Genomic DNA, 22,445 nt, shown 5'->3' on the forward strand with positions numbered 1-22,445 from the left:
CAGGTTGCCTTTGCAACTGGGCTCCAGCTCTTAGTTGGTGTTTCTATGTCCCTCGTTTGCCTTAAGTGTCAAATGGGCGGGAGTGTCTCGGAGCCCCGGTGCTGGCAGCGTGCAGCCTAACCTTTGACCTTTTGCCGCTAGCCCCAGCAGCAAGGCCTGGAGGGCCCTCCCCTGTCGCCCATGGAGTGACCCCTTGGCACACTGGCTGTGCCTCTTGTGCCTACAGCCAAGGCTGCTGGCTAATCCCAGTGCCCCCTTTCGCTCACTGACTCCGGTTCCAGATCCGTCTCCGTACAGATCTCTCCAAGGAAGGAGACCCTGTGAGAATCTGGCATCCTGGGAGGTAAGGGGCAGGGATGACTCACCAGAGACATTGCTGGTCAGGGACAGGCTCTCACAGCGCTGATCCTGGAGGGAGGCGGAGACGGGGTTCAGCCCCAGGAGGAGGAGGGCCTGTGGGCGGAAGGGGGTGCGGGACACGTTAGGCGTGCTCAGCAATCTGACCTGATGATTCCTCCTCTGTCCGGCATCCTACCCTTTCCCAGTCTCCTGGTTGCCCTCCTGAATGTTTGAAACCGCCTGGTTCATGGAAGGCTGGGAATGGGGGCTTCTGTTTGTCTCTGGCTGCCGGAAAAGGCCCCCTCCACTGCGCAGACCCCAGACATGTCCATCCGGGTTCCTGCAAATGCATGTCCATACATTTGCACACAACCTTCTACCTTCCCTTCCCCTGTGGTGTTTCAGGCCTGTGGTTTAATGAGCTTCTCCTGGCTTATCTCCGGTTATCTCATCTCCGCCTGGCTTATCACCGGTTATTGCAAATTGTGCTTCGTGTGTCAAGCTTCTGATGTGGTGTGATATCTTTGATGGCTTAATTCTCCCCGGGGCCAGCATGGATATGACTACCACAGACAGGAAAACTGAGGCTCTGAAGAGATGATTGTGTCTGGGAAGATGGGTTCGTATTCCAGGGAAGGCCTTTGTTTTTTTAAGCCCCCTGTTGGCCCTGGGTCCCCCTGACTCCAGGATCACAGCCCTGCCGGGATGGGAGAAGCATGGGAACTATGCCAGGAAGGCTCTTCTTGAACGGACACCCCCAACCACGATGATACTCTCTAAGGCTAGAGTCTGGATGGGGGGGGGCTGTGTGACCTCTCTGGGCCTCAGTGTCCTCGCTCTTAAGCAAGCACAGCCCTTCACATGTTTGTGAACACGTACTGCGCTCGCTTTGGACAACAAAGTCAACCAGTGATGCTGTGTTGTGAGTATACAGTAGGTGCTCAAAGGGGACATAGGGACTGACTTGAACTCAGCAGTTGTTGTCTGGTCCAAGGAGTGAGGTGGAGAGAGGGGCTGTGGTCCGTTCTGTTTGGATTCCGTTTGCAGGGGGCAGGGATTCCATTGCAGAAGCCTGTGGGGGTAGGAGAGGGGTTTGACCATGTCCTGCCCTTCCTCTGCTGCGGTCCTAACCACACCGAGAGAAGAATCCGCAGGTTGGATGGCAACCCTGGAAGTTCCCTCCTCACGGCCATCCCACTCTGCTCTCCTGTGCCCCTCTTTGGAAGGAAGCCCTAGGATTGAGAGGATTATCAACAAGGACCACTCACCCAGCTTTAGAAGCAAATGGAACTCTTTAATTTGTTTCTTTAATTTGTCTGTGGCTGGTCTAAGTTTCTTTCTCTCTCTGTGTCCCTTCGTCTATCTGTCTCCTTTCAGAAGCCAGTTTTCTATGTTCGCCTGAAGGGAATGTTCCCTGTCTACTTCCATCCCAGCGGTCCCCCAGCCTCAGGAGTACTCCCTCCCTCACCCTTCTCTCAGGTGTGGATGACGAAGGCAGGTTCTGCTGCCTCCTTTCCCACCAAACATTTGCATTCCAGAGCAGAGCCTGGACTCCCCCCCCCCATAAGAACCACCCCTAGTCCTGGTGGCTTACAGAGACACATTGTCCCCTTGGTGTCTACCCAAGTCCTTAGTGGGCTTCACTTAATTCATTCCCTTGCCTCAAGCACCCAGCCTCCACCTCTCTCCACCTAGGGCTCTTTCTGCTCTTGCTGACACAAGCTTCAGACTCCCCAGCAGTCTCCAGTCCTGCCACCCTGTGCAGGTACAGGGGCCACTCTGCCATCAGCCCTGGGGACAGGTGAACTCACTCCTGGACCTTGACAGTGGTTAGAAAAAACCCATTCATTCCCCTGGCCCCAAGCAACTTCCCACACGTTTTCAATCAGTAATTAAGCCTCACTGTCTCCAGGGAGGTGAAGAAATATCATTAGCCTCATTTTCCAAATGCAAAGGCAGGAGTGGCGAGAAGAGGGAGCCACGGCTAGCCAGTGGCTCCTGACAGCTAAGCAGAGGGCAGTGTCCTCATGACAAAGATACACAGCTCACTCAGAATCAGCAGGGACCCAGGCTCTGTACTCTCTCCAGAGATGGGTGATGGCTGCTGGGTCTAGAGGTCCCTGCTAGAAAATCCTGCTCTCCTTCACTTTCTAACACACACACACACACACACACACACACACACACACAAATCAACCAACCAACCAACCAGCCAGCCAGCCAGCCAGCCAGCTAGCCAGCAGTCAGTCAGTCAATCAATCAATCTCATTTTATCCACAGGCAAATTAAAGAAACTGCAAATCCTGTTGGAAAATATCAACCAACTGCCCGAAGCCTACCCTTATCAATCTAATAAAACCTGCTTCCATCTCTCAGCTCTCCATGTCCATCTACTTACCTGTGTCATCTCTCCCCATACAGCCCCTCTGTCCTGGGACGCCTTTATCCACACAGTCTGCGTCTCTTCTAACCCTGTCCAGCACCTGGTGACTCAACTGTCCTTAGGGCCAAACCCCTCCTTAGCCCTCCAAAGCAAAGTGACTCAGTATACCCTTTCAGTGTGCCCTGGGGACGCTCTCGTCCCCTGCACATGTAGGGATATTCCCAGCGGAGGCCTTGGGGGTAGCAGAGAGTGTGTGAAAGCCAGCTCATTACTGCACACACTTGACTGCCCCGGCTCTAATTAGATGAGGAGTGTAAGGCCTGGAAGCTCTTATTCACACATCTTAATGTCCTGGAGTTCATTAGACCAGAAATCCAGAAAGAGCCAAATGCCACAGGGCATAGGGCTCAGCTGACCGTGAACCCTGTTGCTTGTCTGTCTGTCTTGGATGTGCTAGGTCACAGAGACGTCTTCCACCCACAGAGGACTTGGGCTGCATTATGCAAAGGCAAATACTTGTTAACATTCCTAGGCTGGTCTTTCCTCTCCCAAAAGGTCAGTTCCGAGGCAGAATCTTTACCTGCTCCCCCTCCTGCTCTCCAGAGGTTTATAAGAGCTTCCTTCTAATTCTGAAATCATTCTTCCATAAAAGGTCCAGTGTTTCCCTGTGTTTTTTGTCTTGCAGACTGCAGCTCTCTCCACGGTCACCTTGCTTCCTCCCTCTGTCAGCAGGAGAATGTTCTGCTGGTGGCAAAAGGCTCCCAAGTGAAAAGACAGGTTCTCTGAGCAAACTCAAAAATCCTCCTGCTTCAAGCTTCCCAAGCAAGGATTAAAGGCTAACACTGGGAATTCCTTTTTTTTTTTTTTTTCTTTTTAAAGATGTATTTATTAAGTATACAATATTCTGCCTGCATGTATGCCTGCACGCCAGAAGAGGGCACCAAATCTCATTATAGACAGTTGTGAGCAATGTGGTTGCTGGGAACTGAACTCTTGACCTTTGGAAGAGTACCCAGTGCTCTTAAGTCTGTGCCTTCTCTCTAGCCCCAAACTGGGGATTCTTAATCTGGGGTCCACAAACACACTGGGTGTGGTGGGTGGTGTGAACACCCCATAATTAAATTCGGAATGGTACCTATAAAAACTTATTTTTCTCAGGAGAGTTCATCACTTCCTCTACTTCTCAGCAAGGTCCAGACCTCCACAAAGCCAGACTGGGATCTTACGTTTAGCCTGAGGAACCAGCATTTCCTTAGTCTCTTCCCCATTGCTCTCTCCTTCCCGCCTTGGCACTGGACACTGGCTATCTCTTCAGAACCACCTTTTAAAGTTTTGTGGCGCGTATGTCTCTCTGTGTGCGTGTTGCATGCCCATGTGTGTGCAGCATACAAAGGTGGAGCTCAGAGGACGCTGTCAGGCGTCCTCCTCTCTCTCTCCCCACCTTGTTTCTCTGAGGCAGGGTCTTTCCGTGATTCAGAAGCACACTCATTTAGTTAGGCTGGCTGGCCAGTGAGTTCCCGTGCCCTATCCCTTAATGCTGGGGTTACAAGCATGTGCACTCGCGTGCTTCATTTTATGTAGGTTCTTGGGGTTCAAACTCATGTCCTCATGCTTGTACAACAAGCAAGCTCTTTTGGCCATTGAACCATTTCCCCAGGACCCCAGAATTAGTTTTGAAAACAAAACAAAACAAACAAAACAAGTTTTCAGTATCTTATGAAACTTGTTCTAGCTAACAAGCTTGTTCTGTTAACAAGCTGGCAGTACTGACTTTCTGAATGCCCTGGAGCTGTACCCCAGCCTGCCAGCTCCAGACCCCAAACAAAACCTCTGCCTTACTGCTAAATCTCTGCAAGCCTTGAAGGTCAGGTCAGAAAGACAAGGGCACCTGTGTTTGAGTAGCTGCACAATGGGATGCCAGGCCCTCGTAAGCACGCAGGGCACCCACAGTGGGAGAGGGGACGGAGTCACAGAAAGGCAAGGAAAGAGGCACAGAAGTCTCTGGAGGGCTAATGGGCCCACTGAGCCTGACAGCTGCCTGCTCCAGCTCCAGCACGCCCCCACCCTCACCCCCAGGCCAGTACAATCTGAGCTGCCACCCCAGTTCCCAGTGTGACTCTGGCATAAAGGTTAATCACACCCAGAAAATGCTTATTAGAGACCAGAAATAACCGCTTTTCTGAAGCTCCATTTGGTCTTTGAGGCACAAAGTACAATTTTCTCTGATGGGACAATTCCATGATTAACCTTTTGGGGAGGGACCTGAGAGCCACAGGAGGGAGAGAGAGTTGGCCTGGAGGCAGCTAGGGCCACCCCCAACTCCTCAAAGTTTCTGAAGAATCAAGAGAGGGACCTGCCTCCCTTTCCAAGAGCATCCTGGGATATGAGCCCTGGGGTGGGCGTGGCCTCCTCACAGCACTGTTCCATCATCCTCAGCCATTTCTCCGCCCTCCTATTGAGCTCAGGATGCAGTTCTTACTGGGTGACTGGGTGAGTCACCTGGCCCTTGGCATGCAACTTCCTTTTCTGTGATGCAAGGACAGCAAAAGGAGGAGGCAGACTTCTCAAGAAACAAGGAAGGCAATGCTTCTAGACTATGAGGCCAGCAGAGCCATTCTTATCATTTGGTCCCTCCTTCTTAGTGCTGGACGGCAGGCTTGGGTTAACATCCATGAGGGTGCCACCTGCCCCATGCCCTGGCTACCTCAGTCACATTCTGCATCTCTGTGAGCATGCCTCTGGCAAGGAGATTTTCAGCCTGAAAGAATGGCCTTTTGTTGTTTACCTTGCTTGCTTTTGCAAGGCCTCGATAGGCTGGGGTTCTATGTTCTTGGAGCTCAGAACTTGATTTTAAGAAAAGCAAAGGAATTCAGAGGTAGAGAGCACCAGGACAACATCACACAAATACATGTGCGCGCGCGCGCGCGCGCACACACACACACACACACACACACACACACACACCATGCACTGCTTTGATCTATACTCTGTTTGAAAGAGCCTGACTTAGGCAAGGCCAAGGGGAAAAAGCCAAGATGTGAAAGATGAAGCACCAGGCTCATAAGCCACAATTTCCTTACCCAATCCTCCCTCCGCCCCCACTCTGAAATGCCGGGATCTGGCTTGCAGAAACAGGACATGCGCAATTAATTCTTCAAGCCATAGATACATGTGCAGCTGTGGGCTAGCTGAACCTGGACAGGGGATTCTAGGGTATCGAGGGACCCCACAGGCAACTCCCTGGACTCCGAGGGCTCACGAGGGTCAACCAGAGCGTTCAGTGTTGGTGAGGGCTGTAAGCTAAACACAGCTCAGCCAAGACCCGAAGGAAACACCTTCGCTTCTTTGGATCCACAGAGGTGCCCAAAAGCTGAGTCAGGGCGACACTGGACTACTGACGGAGGGCAGTGGTGTCGTGTGCCCTCGCCCAGCCTTCCTGCCTTGCCCTCTCTCCCTCACCATGCCCCAGGCCATGTCCTCCCCAGCCATCTCTACTGATGGTCACAACCTGTCCCCATCTCAAGGCAAAGAGCCTGTTTCTCCCCCCAGAGTGCGTGAGCAGTGAAAGATTATTCCAGGCAGACAAGAAATAATGTATTGTCGCATTTAATTAGCTTAAATTGCTGTTGTACAGAGAAGAAAAAAAAAAAAGGGAAGGGAAAATCTCCTGCCTACACTCAAGGGGGTGCAGGCCTGGGTGTTCCCCACCTCCAGACTGTCTCCCTGGGTCCCGAGCTCCCATGCACCCTCCCCTCCCCTTGCTCTTGCCTCATTTCTCTGCCTCCCCTCGTGGAGGCCTCATGGCGGGGCTCGGTCTGCCGTACCCCGGCTTCTCTCACTGGGTGTTGGAGTTTACATATGGCCTTGGAGGGCACAGGAATATGTCTGCCCAGGCTGTATGCTCCTGCAGTAGGGTCCGTGGCTCTTATGATATCCTCAATGAATTGCAAGACTTGTAGAATAAATGAATGAACGAATGAAGGAACAAAACAACGAATGAACGAACGAAAGAACAAGTGAATGAAAGAATGAATGAATGAACGAACAAAACAGATTGACTCTCTCTTTCTACGCCACTGGTACAAAGGGTCCTGTGATAATTTTCACAAAAACTTTCAAACCTTCCCCTCCTTCTCTCCTTTCTTCTTTTTCTCCCTTCCTTCCTTCCTTCCTTCCTTCCTTCCTTCCTTCCTTCCTTCCTTCCTTCCTTCCTTCCCTCCCTCCCTCCTTTTCTTATTTTTCTTCCTTTGGTTTTCTAGGATAAGATCTAACTCTAGCCTAAGATCTCAGTGTGTATCCTAGACTGGCCTTGAACTCATGGCAATCCTCCTGCCTCAGCCTCCTTGTGCTGGGATGACAGGCATGTGCCATTGTGCTCAGCTCTACCAAGACACCTTGTCACCTGTTGGCTTCTCCTTTCCTTTCCTTTCCTTTTCTCCTGCAGATGGGGTGCCCTTCCTTCTCCAGCTCTGGCTTCCTGCACGGCATCTCCACCTTGGACTCCAGAAAGCTGAGCTCAAGAAAGGCCCACCGAGACCTGTTCTGAGGCAGTGGACAAGTTGCTCTCCAACCCCTCCCAGCCTCAGTTCCCACAAGTGTGAAATGAGCAGGACATTTGTTCCCCACATTCCTCTGCAGGTATGAATATGCTCTGGCTCCAAGACTCTCAGGAAAGCCCAAATTCAACCTCTAGGTTTAGAGTCAGAGAGCTCCACAGTGGAACATCTTACCGCCCAGGCCCACTTGTGTGACCTTGAGAAAACCACTGACCGACTCCTTTTAACCCTTCTGTAAACGGGACTAATTGGAACGAAACATCTATGCCCATTCAATGCTTACAGAATAACCAAACTTTACAGCAATGGGCTTTCTCCCTGCTGGGTGCTTCTTCCCTAGCTCAGTCTTCTCTACGAGAAGTGCCCCTGCCTGGTCTCCTGCCCATCACTCTCCATTACCAGTCTGTTCCCAGGAGTTGTGGTTATCTACAGAAGTGGGGGGAGTGTCACCCTTGGTGTGCATTAGCTGACCTTGGGAATGAAGGGGGGGGGGTATCGTGGAGTGGCGCCTATCTCCAATCCCTGTGATGATGGTCAATTTCCATTCCAGGCCTGACTGGATTAAGAAATACAACGAAGCCTGGCCTATAGGGCAAGTCCCAGGATCGCCAGGTCTGTTGCTCTGTCATTGTCTGTTGCTCCTCTGTGATGGGCTGTATTCCTCTGGGCATGAGCCAAAACAAACCCTTCCTCCTTCGCTTGTTTCTGTCAGTTATTCGGTCACACCGAGAAGAAAAGTAACTAACACAGCCATCCCAAATCTGCCTGTCACTCACTCACTGCCCCAAGTACCTGTCTTAGTTAGGGTTTCTATACCATGACTTAAAAGCAGCTTTGGGAAGAAAGGGCTTATTTCATCTTCTATCTGCACATCATCAAGGAAGTCAGGGCAGGAACTCAAGCAGAGGCGGTGGAGGAACGATGCTTGCTGGCTTGCTCCTCACAGCTTGCTCAGAACTCAGAACCACCTGCCCAGGGATGGCACCACTCAGTGGCCGAGCCCTTGAGCCCTTACATATCGGTCATTTCCAAGACAATATCAAGACAACTTGCTTATAGGCCAGTCTTACGGAGGCATTTTCTCTGTTAAGATTCCCCCCTCCTAGATAACTCTAACTTGTTGACAATAAACTAGCCAGGACAGTATGACTCGCTCTCTGATACCCTTAGTGCTATGTTTGTCCAGTGTGGGCCTCTGGCCTCCCTCCCTGCCTTCACTGAAGACTTGCCCTTTAACAGCCCCAGAAATTTCTCATTGTGGTGGCTTGGATAGGCTCACAGATTTGAATGCTTTGTCATCAGGGAATGGCACTACTGGACAGGGATTAGGAGGTGTGGCCTTGTTGGAGTAGGTGTGGCCTTGTTGGAGGAAGTGTGTCACTGGGGGTGGGCTTTGGGTTTCAAATGCTCAAGCCAGGCCCAGTGTTTCTCTGCCCGTGGACCAGGATGTAGAATGCTGAGCTACTCGCCAGCGGTACGTCTGTCTGCCTGCTGCCATGCTTCCCACAATGATGACAAGGGACAAAAGCTCTGTAATCAAGCCTCAGTTAAATGCTTTTCTTTAAAAGACTTTGCCATGGTCGTGGTGTCTCTTCACAGCACTAGAACAGTGACTGAGACTGAGACATGTAATCTCAACCCATCCCAAGCTGGAGCTCTTACCACCTCTCCACGGTGTACAGATGACAAACTGGCATGCTCAGAGAGTGTTGCTCATGGCTGTTACCCTAGCAATGGGAGGCACTGGGACAGAAGCTGCTCTCCCGCCCTAGCAAGACAGCCTGTTCCCCAACCCCTTCTATAAAACCGATGCATCCAAGTGGGTTCAGGTTTCTTTTGCCTCTACACCTCTAGGTCACAGCTGGAGTGGCAGTGTGCTGTAGTAAGAACGGGGAAGCAGAGTTCCTCATGGAACCAGGGTGGGAGGCAAGAGTTAAGTAGAACCTAGTGTGATTCTCACAGGAGGCCTGGACTGGGCTCTGATCCTTCTCCCCGGTTGGGGGACTGGAAGCTATGAGGTGTGTGCAGTCCCTGGTTGCCGAGGAATTTCCCCTGAGGAGGCAGAAGCCAGATTCCAGGTGTTGGACAGCTGTGGGGGCATCAGCCTTGCAGGTGACATACCCCGGCCCTGGGGCTCTCCACCAGCTGCACTGAGACAAGTGTAACATGAGAGGACCTGACGCGGGCAGACGTATATCCTTGAAAGAGAATCATTTCAGAGGCGATCTGAGGAGGCTGGGAAGGAAAGGAAGGACTGTTTGGCAGCTGGCAAGTGACTCTATTATAGAAAGCCTAGAGCTTTTGCAACTCGATGTTTCGGGCGAGCAGCTGCCCGCCAAGGCCACTCGGGAGCTCGAGCTAGCTGCTGCTGGACCATGGCCCAGTGAGCAGAAGTTAGGAATAATCATGGGACGGGGGATGGCTTAGCCTTATTTTCTCAGCCTGTAAGTTAAATGTGAGTTAGGGAAACCCGGAAGTTCCCTGGTAATGCTTAAGAGCCCCTGGAGGAAAGAGTGACTGGAGGGAAGGGTGAGTGGAGGCCAGAGGTGCTAAATGTCCCAGGGTCCAAGGCCTCTCCACAGCAAAGAACCACTGTCTCAGGCTCAGGGCTTGCTTGGTTGGCAAAGTGCTTGTCCTGCAAGCTGAGGTCCCGAGTCCGGTCTCCAGAACCCAAACACGAATGCTGGATGTGGTGCACACTTGCAATCCCAGTGCTGAGGAGGCAGAGACACGCAGGGTCCTAAGGACTGATGGTCAGCCAGTTCAGCCTGATCAGTGAGCTCCAAGCCTTGTCTCTGGTTCCCATACATACATGTACACACACACACACACACACACACACACACACACACACACACACACCCCAAACAGAACTACTATCACCAAATGCCAGGAATAGTGGCCTTGGCCAGCCCTATTCTGAAGGCACCTACCTGTCTGCTCATTGGGAGGAGAAAGGGAGACAATGGAGGTCCTTGGGGAAAAGGAAAGCACACAAGGAAAAGCCTTCTACACACAGGGAGACGCCCTGGGTGCTCTCTGTCCATCAGAGGTCCTCTGCAACCGTGGACCAGTCATCCCTGCTTCTGGCCTCAAACTGAGCTCAGGGAACAGGTTGGTGGCAAGGATCTTACCTGGCCAGGGGGTCCTGCCCAGCCAGCTCTTCCCAGCTCCTCCTGGGTGGGATGTGGCAGAAGTCCAGAAAGATGAGGAAGGAGTGATTGTTGGTGTGGCTGAAGCTCAAGGTCAGGGCCCTGGATGTGGGAGTGAGCCTCGTATCTATACAGTCTCGGCCAAATGACAGAACCGGTACAGGGCCAGGCCACGGTAGCTTTAGATGAGCCCACTATGAAAGGAAGAACTTCTTTGGCCTCTCTGGGGCACTGGGACCCACTGACTGTGCTTAGACTTCCTCTTACCTCAGGGACAACGGACAGAGTGATGGGTGCATTAGTTAGGGTTTTTACTGCTAAAGAAGAAGAAGGAAGAGAAAGCCAGCACGGAGTGTGAGACTGGTCCTCCTCTGCCAGAATAATCCACAAGGCTCCACACCACAGTCTCTGATATCAGAGATGTTCTCTTACTCAGGTCCCTGCAGCAGAGCGAAGGACATGACCACACAGGACATGGGCAGCGATTCCGGCACTGAGGGTGGGAATTGTAGCTCCCAGATGCATCTCTACTCAAAGGGTGCTCGGGACCTGTTTGGGCAGGCTTGCCAAGGGCAAACTGTTCAATACCAGTCTAAAGCGTGGTAAGCCCAAAAATCGAGAGGGACTACTTAGAAACTTGGATGAGAATCTGTCCTTGCTGTGACACCCAAGCAACTTGTCAATAAACTCATCTCCTTGTACTAGGTTAGACTAATTCCAATGTTGTCAGACTGGCAAGATGAATCACGGGGCACAGCCAGGACCACATGCCAGTCTGCAGAGGACTGGAAAATCCCCATTGGTCTTTCTCCTGGCTGGCTGGCTAGAGGGCAGAGCTCCGACGGGTTCGTTGTGGTAGGCCCCATGGAGGGGACAGTTTGGGTGACTGCCGAGCTCAGCACAAAGGGGCGGAATAGGGAAGATGGCTGATGCCCAAGAAAGTAGCAGGTTCCCCCTCTTTGAGCGTTAGTGGGTGCAGGCTGCTTGCTGCACAAGCATTTCCCAAAGGTCACCCCATCAGGGAGTGACAGAATTGACTTTAACCCCAGGACTTTTAGCATTAGGGAAAGAGCCCCATTCTTGGGAAACTGCTTCTCAGGGTACACATCAGCTCTGCCAATCCTGGCCTGGCTCTCACAGCATTCACACCAGACCATGGGGCCCAGCTATCTGCAGAGAAAGGTCTCAAAGCCGTCCCACTGCCACCCATGGGGAGCTAGGGAGTTAGGCACTCAGGATGAGAGCGTTTAGAGGAGGTAAGGGTGCCGCTGTTCTGAGCCACTTCGGCCTTCCCTAGCTACTCCTGCCCCACTACCAGAAGGATCAGAACACCTCTGATCCCATTTTGGGGAACGGAAGTGCCCCAGACCTGCTCTGTGATACCCCAGCTTATAAGAAGATTCCTGTTCTCTACGTCCTCAGCCTGGGCCCTGCTGTTCCCTTGGTGATATTTCCCTAGAAGCCCACAGATACAGATGCATCTGTCTGAGTGTGGACCGTGCCCTCCCCTCCATCCTCCAGCATTCCCCAGGGGACACAGGCTAGGGCTGGAACCTCTGAGTGTTGGTAAACACTCATCATCAGGATGCATGCTATCTTGGGCTCTAGGGAGGAAGAAAGGGTCAGAATGACCAACGTAGACACCCAAATCGTCCTCTTGCCATGCCTGCTCAGATCACATGTTCATGTACCATACCTTTTTCTCCTCCACTTTAGCCAGTGAAATCTCTCTCTCTACCAGGCTGTCTATCTTGAAGACTGCCTCCTCTGTCATAACAGAGTCCCTGTACTGGGTCCCTCAGTACAGGAGAGTCTGGTCCTCAAAGGACCAAACCCTACTTGTATTCCTTCTCAATCCTTTCTCATCAGCCAGGCCCTTCCCATCTCTGATGTTTCCTGAGCCTCCCTCTCTCTCCCACCTCTGCCCTCAGGCTGCCCACCAGCAATGTTCTCATAGCAGAAGGGGGCTGCTGAGCCAGAAAAGGCCTTCCAGCCACCACCCAGCCCTGCTCAAGAGGGCTGGGAAAGAAAGATGTCAAAGGAGAGGATTACACCTTGCCCTCTGTCAGATGACTCTCTTGTCTTTGCTGCAGCCAGCTCCTGACCTAGCCGTTTACCTGGGCAGACTGCCTTTCAGTTCTCTGGCTCTGTGTGCTTGCCAGCGACCTTGATCAATAAGCCGTTCTCATTTTCCTGAATGCCATGACTTCCCAGCGCCTAAAGACTCAACCAAGATTCCTACTGTGCCTCATGGCAGCCTTATATCTCCGCTAGGGTTATCCCACCATGGCCCTCAGGCCACACTGCTCCCTTAGGTGGTAGGCTGGACACCTCCAGTACTTTCTATATGTCCCAGACAATTCTTTATCCAACGTGGCCCAACAAAGCCAAAAGTCTGGGTACCCTTGTGCTGTTTGAACACCGAAGACTCCAGAGTCAGCGCAAATAATGTCCCCCCCACCCCCCTGGCACAGTGAAGCAGCTGGACCTGCCCAGCCAGTTTCTCCTCTGGACTTTGACCTAGGGGCCCTGGCTCCCCACCATACTAGAGATCAGGGTGACAGCGGAGGAGGGTGGGTGCCACTCAGACCAACACCGGGCCCCTGTGGTTGCTATTCTCTGGGCCTAGCAGGCTGGCGGCAGGATTATCTGTTTCCATAGCATCTCCCTGAGATCCAGGAACGTTTTTTTCTGGTGGACAACTGTCAAAGTTGGGGCATCTCAACAGGTAGCTCTGGGCGCAGGGACTTGTGTCCTGGAGCCGAATCCAGACATGTCCACGTCACACAAAAGGAAGGGCCTGTCCCGGTCCTGGGGTGGAAATCTGAGAGGCTAGGCCTTTTGATTTCACAGAAGCGGCTCCTGCTTCTAAAATAAGTGGTTAATACCCTGTTGCCTGGCAGACTCCACGGAGGTGTTTTCAAAATAGTCGCCTGCACCTGAAAATTAGTCACATTGGATGATCCTCCTTGCGTGACATCTCCTTTTACTGACAAATGCTTCTACAGGTCAGTGTGGACTCTGACCTTGAGCTCAGCTGCAGGCTTGGGGACTCTAGCCTTTTCCCCCCTAGGGAGCAAAAGGTGAAAAGCACCGGGATGTCTCCTCCTCCCCACTCCACCCATTCCTCCTTTTCCCCCATCCTTCTCCTCCCTCTTCTGGCTTTTTGTTTGTTTGTTTGTTTGGATCTCATGTAGCCCAGGCTGGCCTGGAATTCACTCCGTAGCTAAGAATGACCAAGAACCTCTAATCCTCTTCTAATCCTCTTGTCATTACCTGGGTGCTGGATGACAGACGTATGAGCCACCATGCCTGGCTTCTATAATGCCAGGGGTCAAGCCTAGGACTTCCTGCACCCTGGGCAAACTTCCCCAGCCCCCTCCCCCAACACCTCTGGCAGCCTTTCTTAGACCGGGAACACGGGCAGGGTCTCTTATAGGACCACTCTAGATCATACTTAATAGAAGCAGATTGTGTGCCCGACACTTTAGCGCTGTTTCCTTCCACACCCAACCATGTGAGAAATCGTGATTACGCCATTTTCCCAATTTTGGGGAGAGTGTGCAAATGTGTTGTGCATGTGATATATGTGCTTGTTACTGTGGATAATGCATGCTAACGTGTACACGTATGTGTGTCTGTGTGTGTCCGTGTGTATGTAGGACAGAGATGAATATCGGGTATCTTCCCTCTATGACTCTTCAGTGATATTTTATCAGACAGCATCTTTCCCTGAAACTGAAGCTCATTGATTAGGCTGGCTGGGCTGGCTAATGAATGAGCTTCAGGGATCCACTTGTCTTCATAGGCAGCCAGTGCTGAAGTTACTGTAAGCTGCCACGCTCAGGTTCCTCCTCCCATCACCCTTACTTTCCAGTCCTCTCAGGTCCGTCCCTCCAGCCCTGACAAAAAACAAGTCCATTTACAGCCACTGAAGCGTGCTCTAACTCCCCGTGGCCAGCCCCTTAAAGAAAAATTAGTCCCTCCCCGCCCCCACCCCCACGAGCGGCCCTCCATTGCCTTATCACAATTTTTAAGAGTTCTCTTTGACGGCTGCCTTCCTACACTGTCACTTTTGAAGCCTTCCCTGTCTCTGTTTCTCAAACGTGAGTCTGCAGTCATCAATACCACTGCAGAAGACGCTTCCGTGTCCTTTACAGTCAGGGGGAGCATGGACCATGGACTTCCGCCTGGCGTCTGGCGACAGCCTGGACATGGATATCCACCTGGCCTCTGTGTGCCCAAGTTTGCATATGTGGAGTCCAGGACCTAATCTCAGGTCCTCGTATTCTCCCGGCAGGCGCTGTCCTGAGCGTGCTCTCTGTCTCCAGCTTCGTCTTTCCCCTCTAGCTTTTAAAGCATGAAGAAGCAGACACAGACCCTCATAGCAGAGTCGGAATTTGCCCGCATCTGCTTCACCGATGTTTCCATCTCCCACGGAGAAGGCCTGGCCAAGAACAAGATGGCTGGCGATGAGCATTTTAAGAGGACTCGGTGTATGGCTTACAAGTAAGTGCCTCTGCTGACAGGATGGGGTCATTTATAATTAACAATTCATTGTTTGACCAGGAAACTGCAGTCAACATCTCCACCTGTCCTTCCGTCCCCAATGGGCTCTCGTTTCCAGAGAGTCCAGAAATGGCCGAGGTGGAATCTGAGATGAGAGACAGCACCCTCAGCTCTCCCGTCACCCAGAAGGAGGCAGGAAGGGCAGGACCTTGCTGGGCTCACTCAGTGTTCCCAGACTCTACGTGGCTTCCTCCCCACGCTCCTCAGGCTCCAGGTCGCTGGGCTGAACTGTCCTGGGGCCTGCTGCTTTCTTTTCTCTTTTCTAATAACCACAGTGGCTGAAGGGGAGGTTCTGGTGTTCTCCCTATCTGTGGTGTCTTCGCTTTTCTGCCTTTTCATCTTAGGCTCCTCTGTTTTGAGGTGATACCCAAGGCCCATGGGAGGGCCTTTATTCCAACTGCATCAACTAACAGGAGGAGGTGACAATACAACCCTGACCTTAGCCCCCAGGTATCTGGTAAACACCTCCTGTGAAGGGAAAATGGCAGCTGGGGCTACCAAGGCCCAGAGAACAAGACTTGGTCTCCACACACTGATGTCCCCAGATGAAGAGGAGCAGAGCTGGGCAATCAGTTTGCTGGACCTGTTCTTCCCAAGTAAGGTTGCAGCCCTAATGGAACCTTTGAGAGACAAATGGGTTAAAGGGAATCAGTTCTGCGCTCAGGGCACAGATGAAGAAACTGCAGCTCAGAGACCCCCTTGAAATCACAGAGCCCATTGGATGCTCACAGCAAGGTCAGGCCAAGCAGATGGCCTATGCGTTTCCCTACGGAAATTCTCAGCCTTGCACCTTGGCCCCTCTGTTGAGGCTGACTTCCTCATCATTCTCGCTCCCTAGGAGTAGAGCACTGGCTCTTGGCAAGACTTTAGACACTAAAGCAGTGGATCCAAAGGGCACATCTGACCCCTAAACTGCTTCTGTGAGGCCGATCTTTGCTGGCTGCTGCTGCTCCCCAAGGGTCAAATGCCAGCAAGGGTAAGGAATGAATTTTCCATGTGAGCTCTGGGCCAGTGGCTTGCTTTTTCATGTCTGCAAGCTTTGGGAAGGGGCCGACCAGCCAGGTTGCTGCCTTAACTGGAGATCAAATTCCATGGTTTGCCCTCGTTTTAGGTCTCCCTTTCCTGCTCTGCTTCAGGTCTGTGGCCAGGCCACTCCACACCCCACAGTCCCACCCTGGCTCTCCCCCCCTTTTTGCCTTCTATCCCTCCCAACACCTCTAGGAAACACAGCTGCGTTATTAACTTAAGCAAAAACAATGGAAGAGAGGACCTCTTATGGGCATCCCACAGAGAAGGGCAGTCTCCCTCTGATGGCTCAGAAATGGCATGGGACAAGACCGGGGCTGTGACATAGCAAGGGAGAGGGCTGTCAGATGGCCATGGCAATGCTCAGACCTGTTATTTTATTTTCAAGACAGGGTTTTTCTGTGTAGCCACGGCTGTCCTGCACTCACTTTGTAGACCAGGCTGGTCTCCAACTCACAGAGATCCGCCTGCCTCTGCCTCCCTGAGTGCTGGGACTACAGGCGTGCGCCACAGCACCCAGCTCAGACCTGTTCTTAAAGACAGGACCTGTAGAGATTATTGTTAAACTGGTCACAGCAGCGATGGCACAGTCATTTCTTTCCCTGGCTTGTAGACTCTGCCTAATGCTTCTAAATTGCAAAAAGCAATAACAACAGCAATGAAACTGGTTTCACTAGACACTCGCTGTCCTTGAAGAACTCACTCACCCAGGTCTAGTCCATCCCTTACAGTCACTGTCAGGAATCAGCTGTCACTCGAACATAGATCTATCTCCAGGCCAGAACAGTGGGGGTGACAGGAAGAGGGACCATGCTTCATCTGTATCTTTATCCATAAACACTACACACACACACACACACACACACACACACACACACACACACATTCTTCATCTTTCTCACACTCTCCCACAATGCTCTGTAAGCAGTTCAATGTGAAAGACACACTATAAAGCTCCTGAGTGACCCTTTTCCAAGCATGGCTTTCCTGTCAATCACCAGCAACAGCGCTTTTTTTCCCCCTTCATGATCTCCAAGTTCCCTAGATTCAGATGTTCAAACTGATGAAACTCAAAGGCTCTCAGGTGGTAGGCTTTGAGAGTGACTTTTAAGTGGCTAGAATTTTTACTGGCGAAAGCTAAGCAGTTAGGCAGGAGTGAATTCTGTGCGCAGGCGCTAAGAACAGGGTCAGGCTGTTGACTGCCAACCTCACAGTGCCCCTTTCTCAACAAGCAGCTTAGATTCTCTCTGCCTGAGATAGAATTCCCACTTCTTGGGCTGTTATGACGACTGAATGACTTGATATTTACAAAGCGGCTAGGCAGACACTGGCAAATGTGCGTGTGCCATACAAATACCACCTTCCCTGCTCCTCAGTCGGTATTTCCTGAGCACACGCTGGGTGTCTCAGGTAGGATAAGTCCTCCATCTCCCAACAGCCAGTAGAAACAAGAGAACAAGAGAAAAAAGGACCTTTTAAGAGAATATGGGGAAAACAAAAAAGAGAATATGGGCATTCTAAATAGGTCGTTGCACACAAATTCTAAGAATGGCTTCAGAAAGAACATGGATCCATTTCCATGTAAATTTGGAGATAATCCATAGCCGATTTTTTTTTGAATTCGCTTTAAAGACTGCATTCTAACATCCCTGTTAATTTAGATCAAGGCTCAGTACCCAGGAAGCTTTGGAAAATACTTCCATCGATGCTTATCTATTCAATCTCCCCACTTGCGGGGGACTTTGGTCGCCCAGAAAACAGTCTCGGGCTCCAGCCCTTCGGTTCACTGAGACCCCCTTAGATCTGAAGACAACCCTTGAGCATTTGGAGAGGGAGGACATGGGAACCCAAGCCACTGGTGAGCGGACCGGTCAGTCACATTTTAGAGGCGTGGTGGTTTAACTCACACGCTTTTCGAGCAAGTGAATGTACAGTCTGTTTAACAACCGATGGAAAAATCGGTCTGTCAGTCAGCACCGCTCCTCTCAAATCCACTTAAACCTCTCCAACACATTCGCTCTGGGACCAGATGTCTCTGCTTGGGGCTCAGGAGGTCCCTGTCACCCCTGCACAGCCCCGAGATCCCCGCAAGGCAACCCGGGCGGCCAGGCTGCGTTACCCAGGCCCACTCACCTTCCCAGGCACCGGTCCTGAAGTGCTGGTATCCAGCGAACCCGCGGGCGCCGGGACGCGCTGGGCACGGGCAAAGCGGCCCGTGTCCCCAGGCTGCTGCCGCACTGAGAAGCACCTAGGTCTTCCCGGGCTCTGCCCACCCCTGCGCAGCCCCCGAACTTCGCTGGAGACTTTCCGAAAACTCCGGGCGGAACCGCTTCCCCCAAGCCCGGCGGCAGGAGCGAACGCGCCGAGAGAGAGACAGCGTCGCGCTCCGGGGCTGCGGCGCCCCAGAGGACCGGCCGGACCCCGGGGCGCGCGTGGCACCGTCGCCTTTCGGAGATGCTACGTGAATCGAGGGCCGCGGCGCGTCTACCTCCCGAACCTGGGAACCGGCAGGAGAGCGCGCCCGGGACCGGGACAGGGCCGGCTCGGAGGGTGTCTGTCCGGCGGGGACAGGGACCCCCTTCGGAGCCCCGAAAGGGACGGCGCTTCGGGCCCCCAAAACCGCAGCGCTTCTCCGCGCCAAGCCGGGGTTCCTCCAGTGGGCGGACCCCCTCCTCCTCCTCCAGCAGCGCCGCGGCTTCGCCACCACCCTCTCTTTTCCGCACCGGAGTTCTCCCTCTGCCTCGGAAGCTCGGCTCCGGGGGTCCAGGTAAGAGGACAGCGTGGCTGCGCCCCAGCCTCCTGGGGCGCGCCGGCTTCCCGGGTCCCCTCCCCCCCAGCACCCTTGCCCACGCCTGCCCTGCGCTCGTCCCGCCCGGGGCGCCCCGGATGCCCGGCGGGGTCGCTCCGCGCTCACCTTCACCAGCCGGAGCTGCGGGCGCCGTCCCATCCTCGGGCTGGCTCCGTCAGCGTCCCCGATGCCCGGGTCGCTCCGACATCCCCCGGGCGGAAGGCGGGCGGCTGCGGTCTCCGGTGGGCGGCAGGTCCTCCCCGGGGCCCGCTGCGCTGCGCCTCGGCGCCTGGCTTCGCGCCCTCCCGCCCCGCCTCGCCCTGGCTCTCCCTTGGCGAGCAGGTCTGGCCGGCGCCTCCCGGCTCAGCCCGGCCACCTCTCTGCTGCCTGGAGCCCGCGCCGCCCCGCCGCCTCCCCCACGGCCCGCCCGCCTCTCGCCTCGGCTCCCCGCCCCCTCGCCTTGCGTCCCCTCCTCTCTCTCCCTCCTCTCCCCCTTGGTCCCTCCCCCGCCCCTCGCCCCTCCGCCGGCTGCGGACTCCCGCCTCCTCGGTTCGTTGTCCGGCCCCGGCCCCTGGCCCTGGCTGGGCTGGACCCCCTGTCCCCGCACCCTGACTTGCGGCGGGGCGCGAGGGCAGCTGTGGCGGCCCCGGCAGCTCGGGGGGGTGGGGAGGGCTGGGATCCGGTGGCTGGAGAGCCGGCAGCCTCTCTCTAGCCTCCTGTGCAGCTGGATGTGGAGACCGGGGGGTCCGGGGGGGTCTCGGGATACTTGCGGGGCTTGGGGAGGGGGGATTTAGATGGCTGGGAGGAGCTGGAGAGAATAGGGCGAGCTCCACAAAGCTCAGCCTACGCGCAAACATGAAGCCAGGAACTACATTTGGGTCGTTCCCGCCTCGCGGCCAGCCGGGAGGTCCGCAGCCTCCCCCACCTCGGTGGAGACGGGAGCTCGGGGTGGACCTGCCGTCCCAGCCCTTCGCCCGTTTCTGGCCTAGACACCCCCAGGGAGTGCCGAGACGCCGAAGCTCTGCGGCAGAGCCCTTCCCTTCTCAGTCGTTCGTCCATTCGTTCCTTTTGTCAAACTAAGAGTCTGTCAGTTTGGTCCAGGCCCTACTTCGGGTCCCCAAGATGAAGTGGAGACGCCCGGGCTGGGCGCCTGGACTTTAAGGAGGGGAGAGCGGGGCGCGCAGTGCGCCGCGACGCTGGGGACGCAGCTGGGAACCCAGCCTGGAGGGCGCGGAGGGCGCCACAGCGCCCCCTCCTGGCCAAGCTCTCGGGGCTGGAACGCTGTCCCGCCAGATCTGGGGTCGTCGTCTGGGTTGGCTTTCTAACTGCGCTCCGGCCTGAAAAACAGCTCGCTAGGTGGACTGTTGTTCTAATTTCCGCCCTCCCGTGGCAGATACATCCTCACCCCTCGGAACCGGGTCTCCAGCGCCCGCGGTGGGTGCTCCCGAGTACGCAGAAGCACGGAGAGAGAGAGGCAAGTTCCCAGTGCTGAGACCAGCTCCCTTTAAGGTCCAGCTGAGCCTGGCGTCTCTGGGCTCTGCTTTGTGCAACCCCTCTCCCTTATCCTCTGTTCTCGGCACACTGGGCAAGATCCAGCGCAGCTAGGTGCCCGGCTGATAGTCATTTTGGAGCTGGGGTTGCTGTAGGTCAAGTGATCGTTTATTGGTGAGGAAACCGAGGCACAGGGGAGCGTGGCTTGTTCAAATCTCCGCACTCCCAGCTCAGTGTCCCTGGGGGGCTTGGCCTTGATGGATTTGGGGGTGCTGGGGCTCCAGGAGCACTAGCTAAACCTACTGGTCACATGGGCTTAGCCGTTGAGGAATGAGAGTGCAGCATTCCAGTGAGGCAAAGTCCTGTGTCTTCAGGTTCAGGGCAGTGACTCACTCCAGTCAGTCCCAGAGAGACCGACTTACGGACACACTAACCAGTCTGCCAACTTACTGTCCCCCACTGTTAGCAGCAAAAGGGAAATGCAGAGTGACCAGGTAGCCTACTGGTCCTGGAGCCAGGCAGCCTGGGCTGGAGTCTAGGCTCTTCCGAGTTCTAGCTGGACAGCTCTAGAGAATGATTTAACGGGGCGTCGATATTTCCACTTATTAAACGGGCACGGAAATGTGTACCTCCTGGTGGGGGCTTGAGGGGGAGCACTTGGCACGGTGCCCCTCCCATGGTCATCATCAAGATAGAGTGCACCAGGTAATTCCAGGAAATTCTTGGCAGGAAGGAGATTCTTGAGAAGGGCCCTGGAACCCTGGACTGAGGAGTGGGAGGAGGGAGAGGAGGCTAGCTGGAGCCCCAGGGCCATATCTCAGCCCTGGCCTTGGAGTAGAGTCTGTGGGGGAAGGACAGCGTCAGGGCTGCCTTTCTCTGGATTCTGACTCCTGGGGCTCAGTAAACAGCAGCGGATTTCAGCTCTGAGCTCACCCTCCTCCCCTTGACATGATCTTTAAATATGCTAATGCCATCAGCTCGCAGAAATCAGCCCTGATTCATCTGGCTTTGAGCCTGTGCATACCTATTCCCCGGGAGTGTCTCCAGTCCGGCTCACCCTGGCTGTGTTATTCCCTGACCTTAACTCCATCAGGACCCCAGGCTGGAGCCGGTCCTTGGGTTTCATGCCAGGATCCAACTTGTTCTGAGAGCGGCAGTTCAACAGTTCTCAGTATCCCCTTGTATTTGTCTAGACACTGCAACCTTTTACCTTCAAAGGCTTGGCTCTCTGCCAGGGACAACACTGTAGCTCTACCTCTGCCATCACCCTGTTCCCCACAGCCTGATGCTCCTGGGCTCCTGGGTGGTCTCCCCTCACCCTGCTCTGGCCCCCCTTGGCCCCATCTGAACCTCCTTTCCGCTGCCCAAGCATTCCCACACTCTTCTCATCACCCTCCTTTACCCTCTGTTCAGTCTTAGGTCCAAGCAGGAATCAGCTTTCATTCAGAAACACCCCCAGATAGCATAACGTGTGTGTGTGTGTGTGTGTGTATGTGTGTGTGTGTGCACGTGTGTGCACATGCCCATGGATGGTGGCAGACATTCCAGTCAGACAGAAGGTCTCAAACCTCTCAGATCACTTGTGACTAAGAACCAGGTCTATTTACTTATTGCAGCAGAGTCTTAGTGGCCCAGGCTGGCTTGGAAACTCATTCTCTAGCCCAGGCTGGCCTCCAACTCATGGCAGTCTCCTTACCTCCACCCCCCAAGTGCTGGAGATTATAAGCGCGCTCCATCACGGCCCTAGCTATTTTTACATTTCTAATTGGTCACAGCTGACTCTATTGCAAATACAGTGGGAATAAATGACTAGGAAGGGGAATTAAAAAAAAAAACACAAAGGCGCAATTAAAAACCTAGAAAATAGGATAGGGGCTGGTGAGACGGCTCAGGGATTAAGTGCACTGACTGCTCCTCAAGAGGATCCGAGTTCAATCCCCACCTCCCACATGGCAGCTCACAACTGTCCGAAACTCCAGTTCCTGGGGATCCAATACTCTCGCACACAAACATGCAGGCAAAACAACAATGCATAGAAAACAAATAAATTATTAAAAAACAAATAACCCTAGAAGATCCAGTAGGCCTACAGATGGCTTTGGTGTATGTGGACACTTATTCTCTCTTTTCCACCTGCCTTG

General features: G+C 53.7%; 1 protein-coding gene and 1 long non-coding RNA gene across 2 annotated transcripts in view; one reads left to right on the forward strand and one right to left on the reverse strand.

The window, feature by feature from the left end:
• Positions 1-19,258, reverse strand: part of Crhr1 (corticotropin releasing hormone receptor 1) — a 41,458-nt gene extending 22,200 nt beyond the window's left edge. The window contains exons 1-2 of the mRNA XM_021631887.2: positions 18,940-19,258; positions 366-453 (exon numbers count right to left, since the gene is read on the reverse strand). Of these exons, the coding sequence (XP_021487562.1) occupies positions 366-453; positions 18,940-18,972 (121 nt within the window). The 5' untranslated portion in view covers positions 18,973-19,258. The remainder of the gene's footprint in view (positions 1-365; positions 454-18,939) is intronic.
• Positions 808-3,002, forward strand: LOC132655383 (uncharacterized). The gene is made up of 3 exons (XR_009593196.1): positions 808-958; positions 1,717-1,818; positions 2,620-3,002. It is a non-coding gene; the product is annotated as an uncharacterized LOC132655383 (long non-coding RNA).
• Positions 19,259-22,445: the final 3,187 nt, after the last annotated feature.

This window comes from Meriones unguiculatus, chromosome 7, assembly GCF_030254825.1.
Source record: "Meriones unguiculatus strain TT.TT164.6M chromosome 7, Bangor_MerUng_6.1, whole genome shotgun sequence".
Taxonomy (NCBI): domain Eukaryota; kingdom Metazoa; phylum Chordata; class Mammalia; order Rodentia; family Muridae; genus Meriones; species Meriones unguiculatus.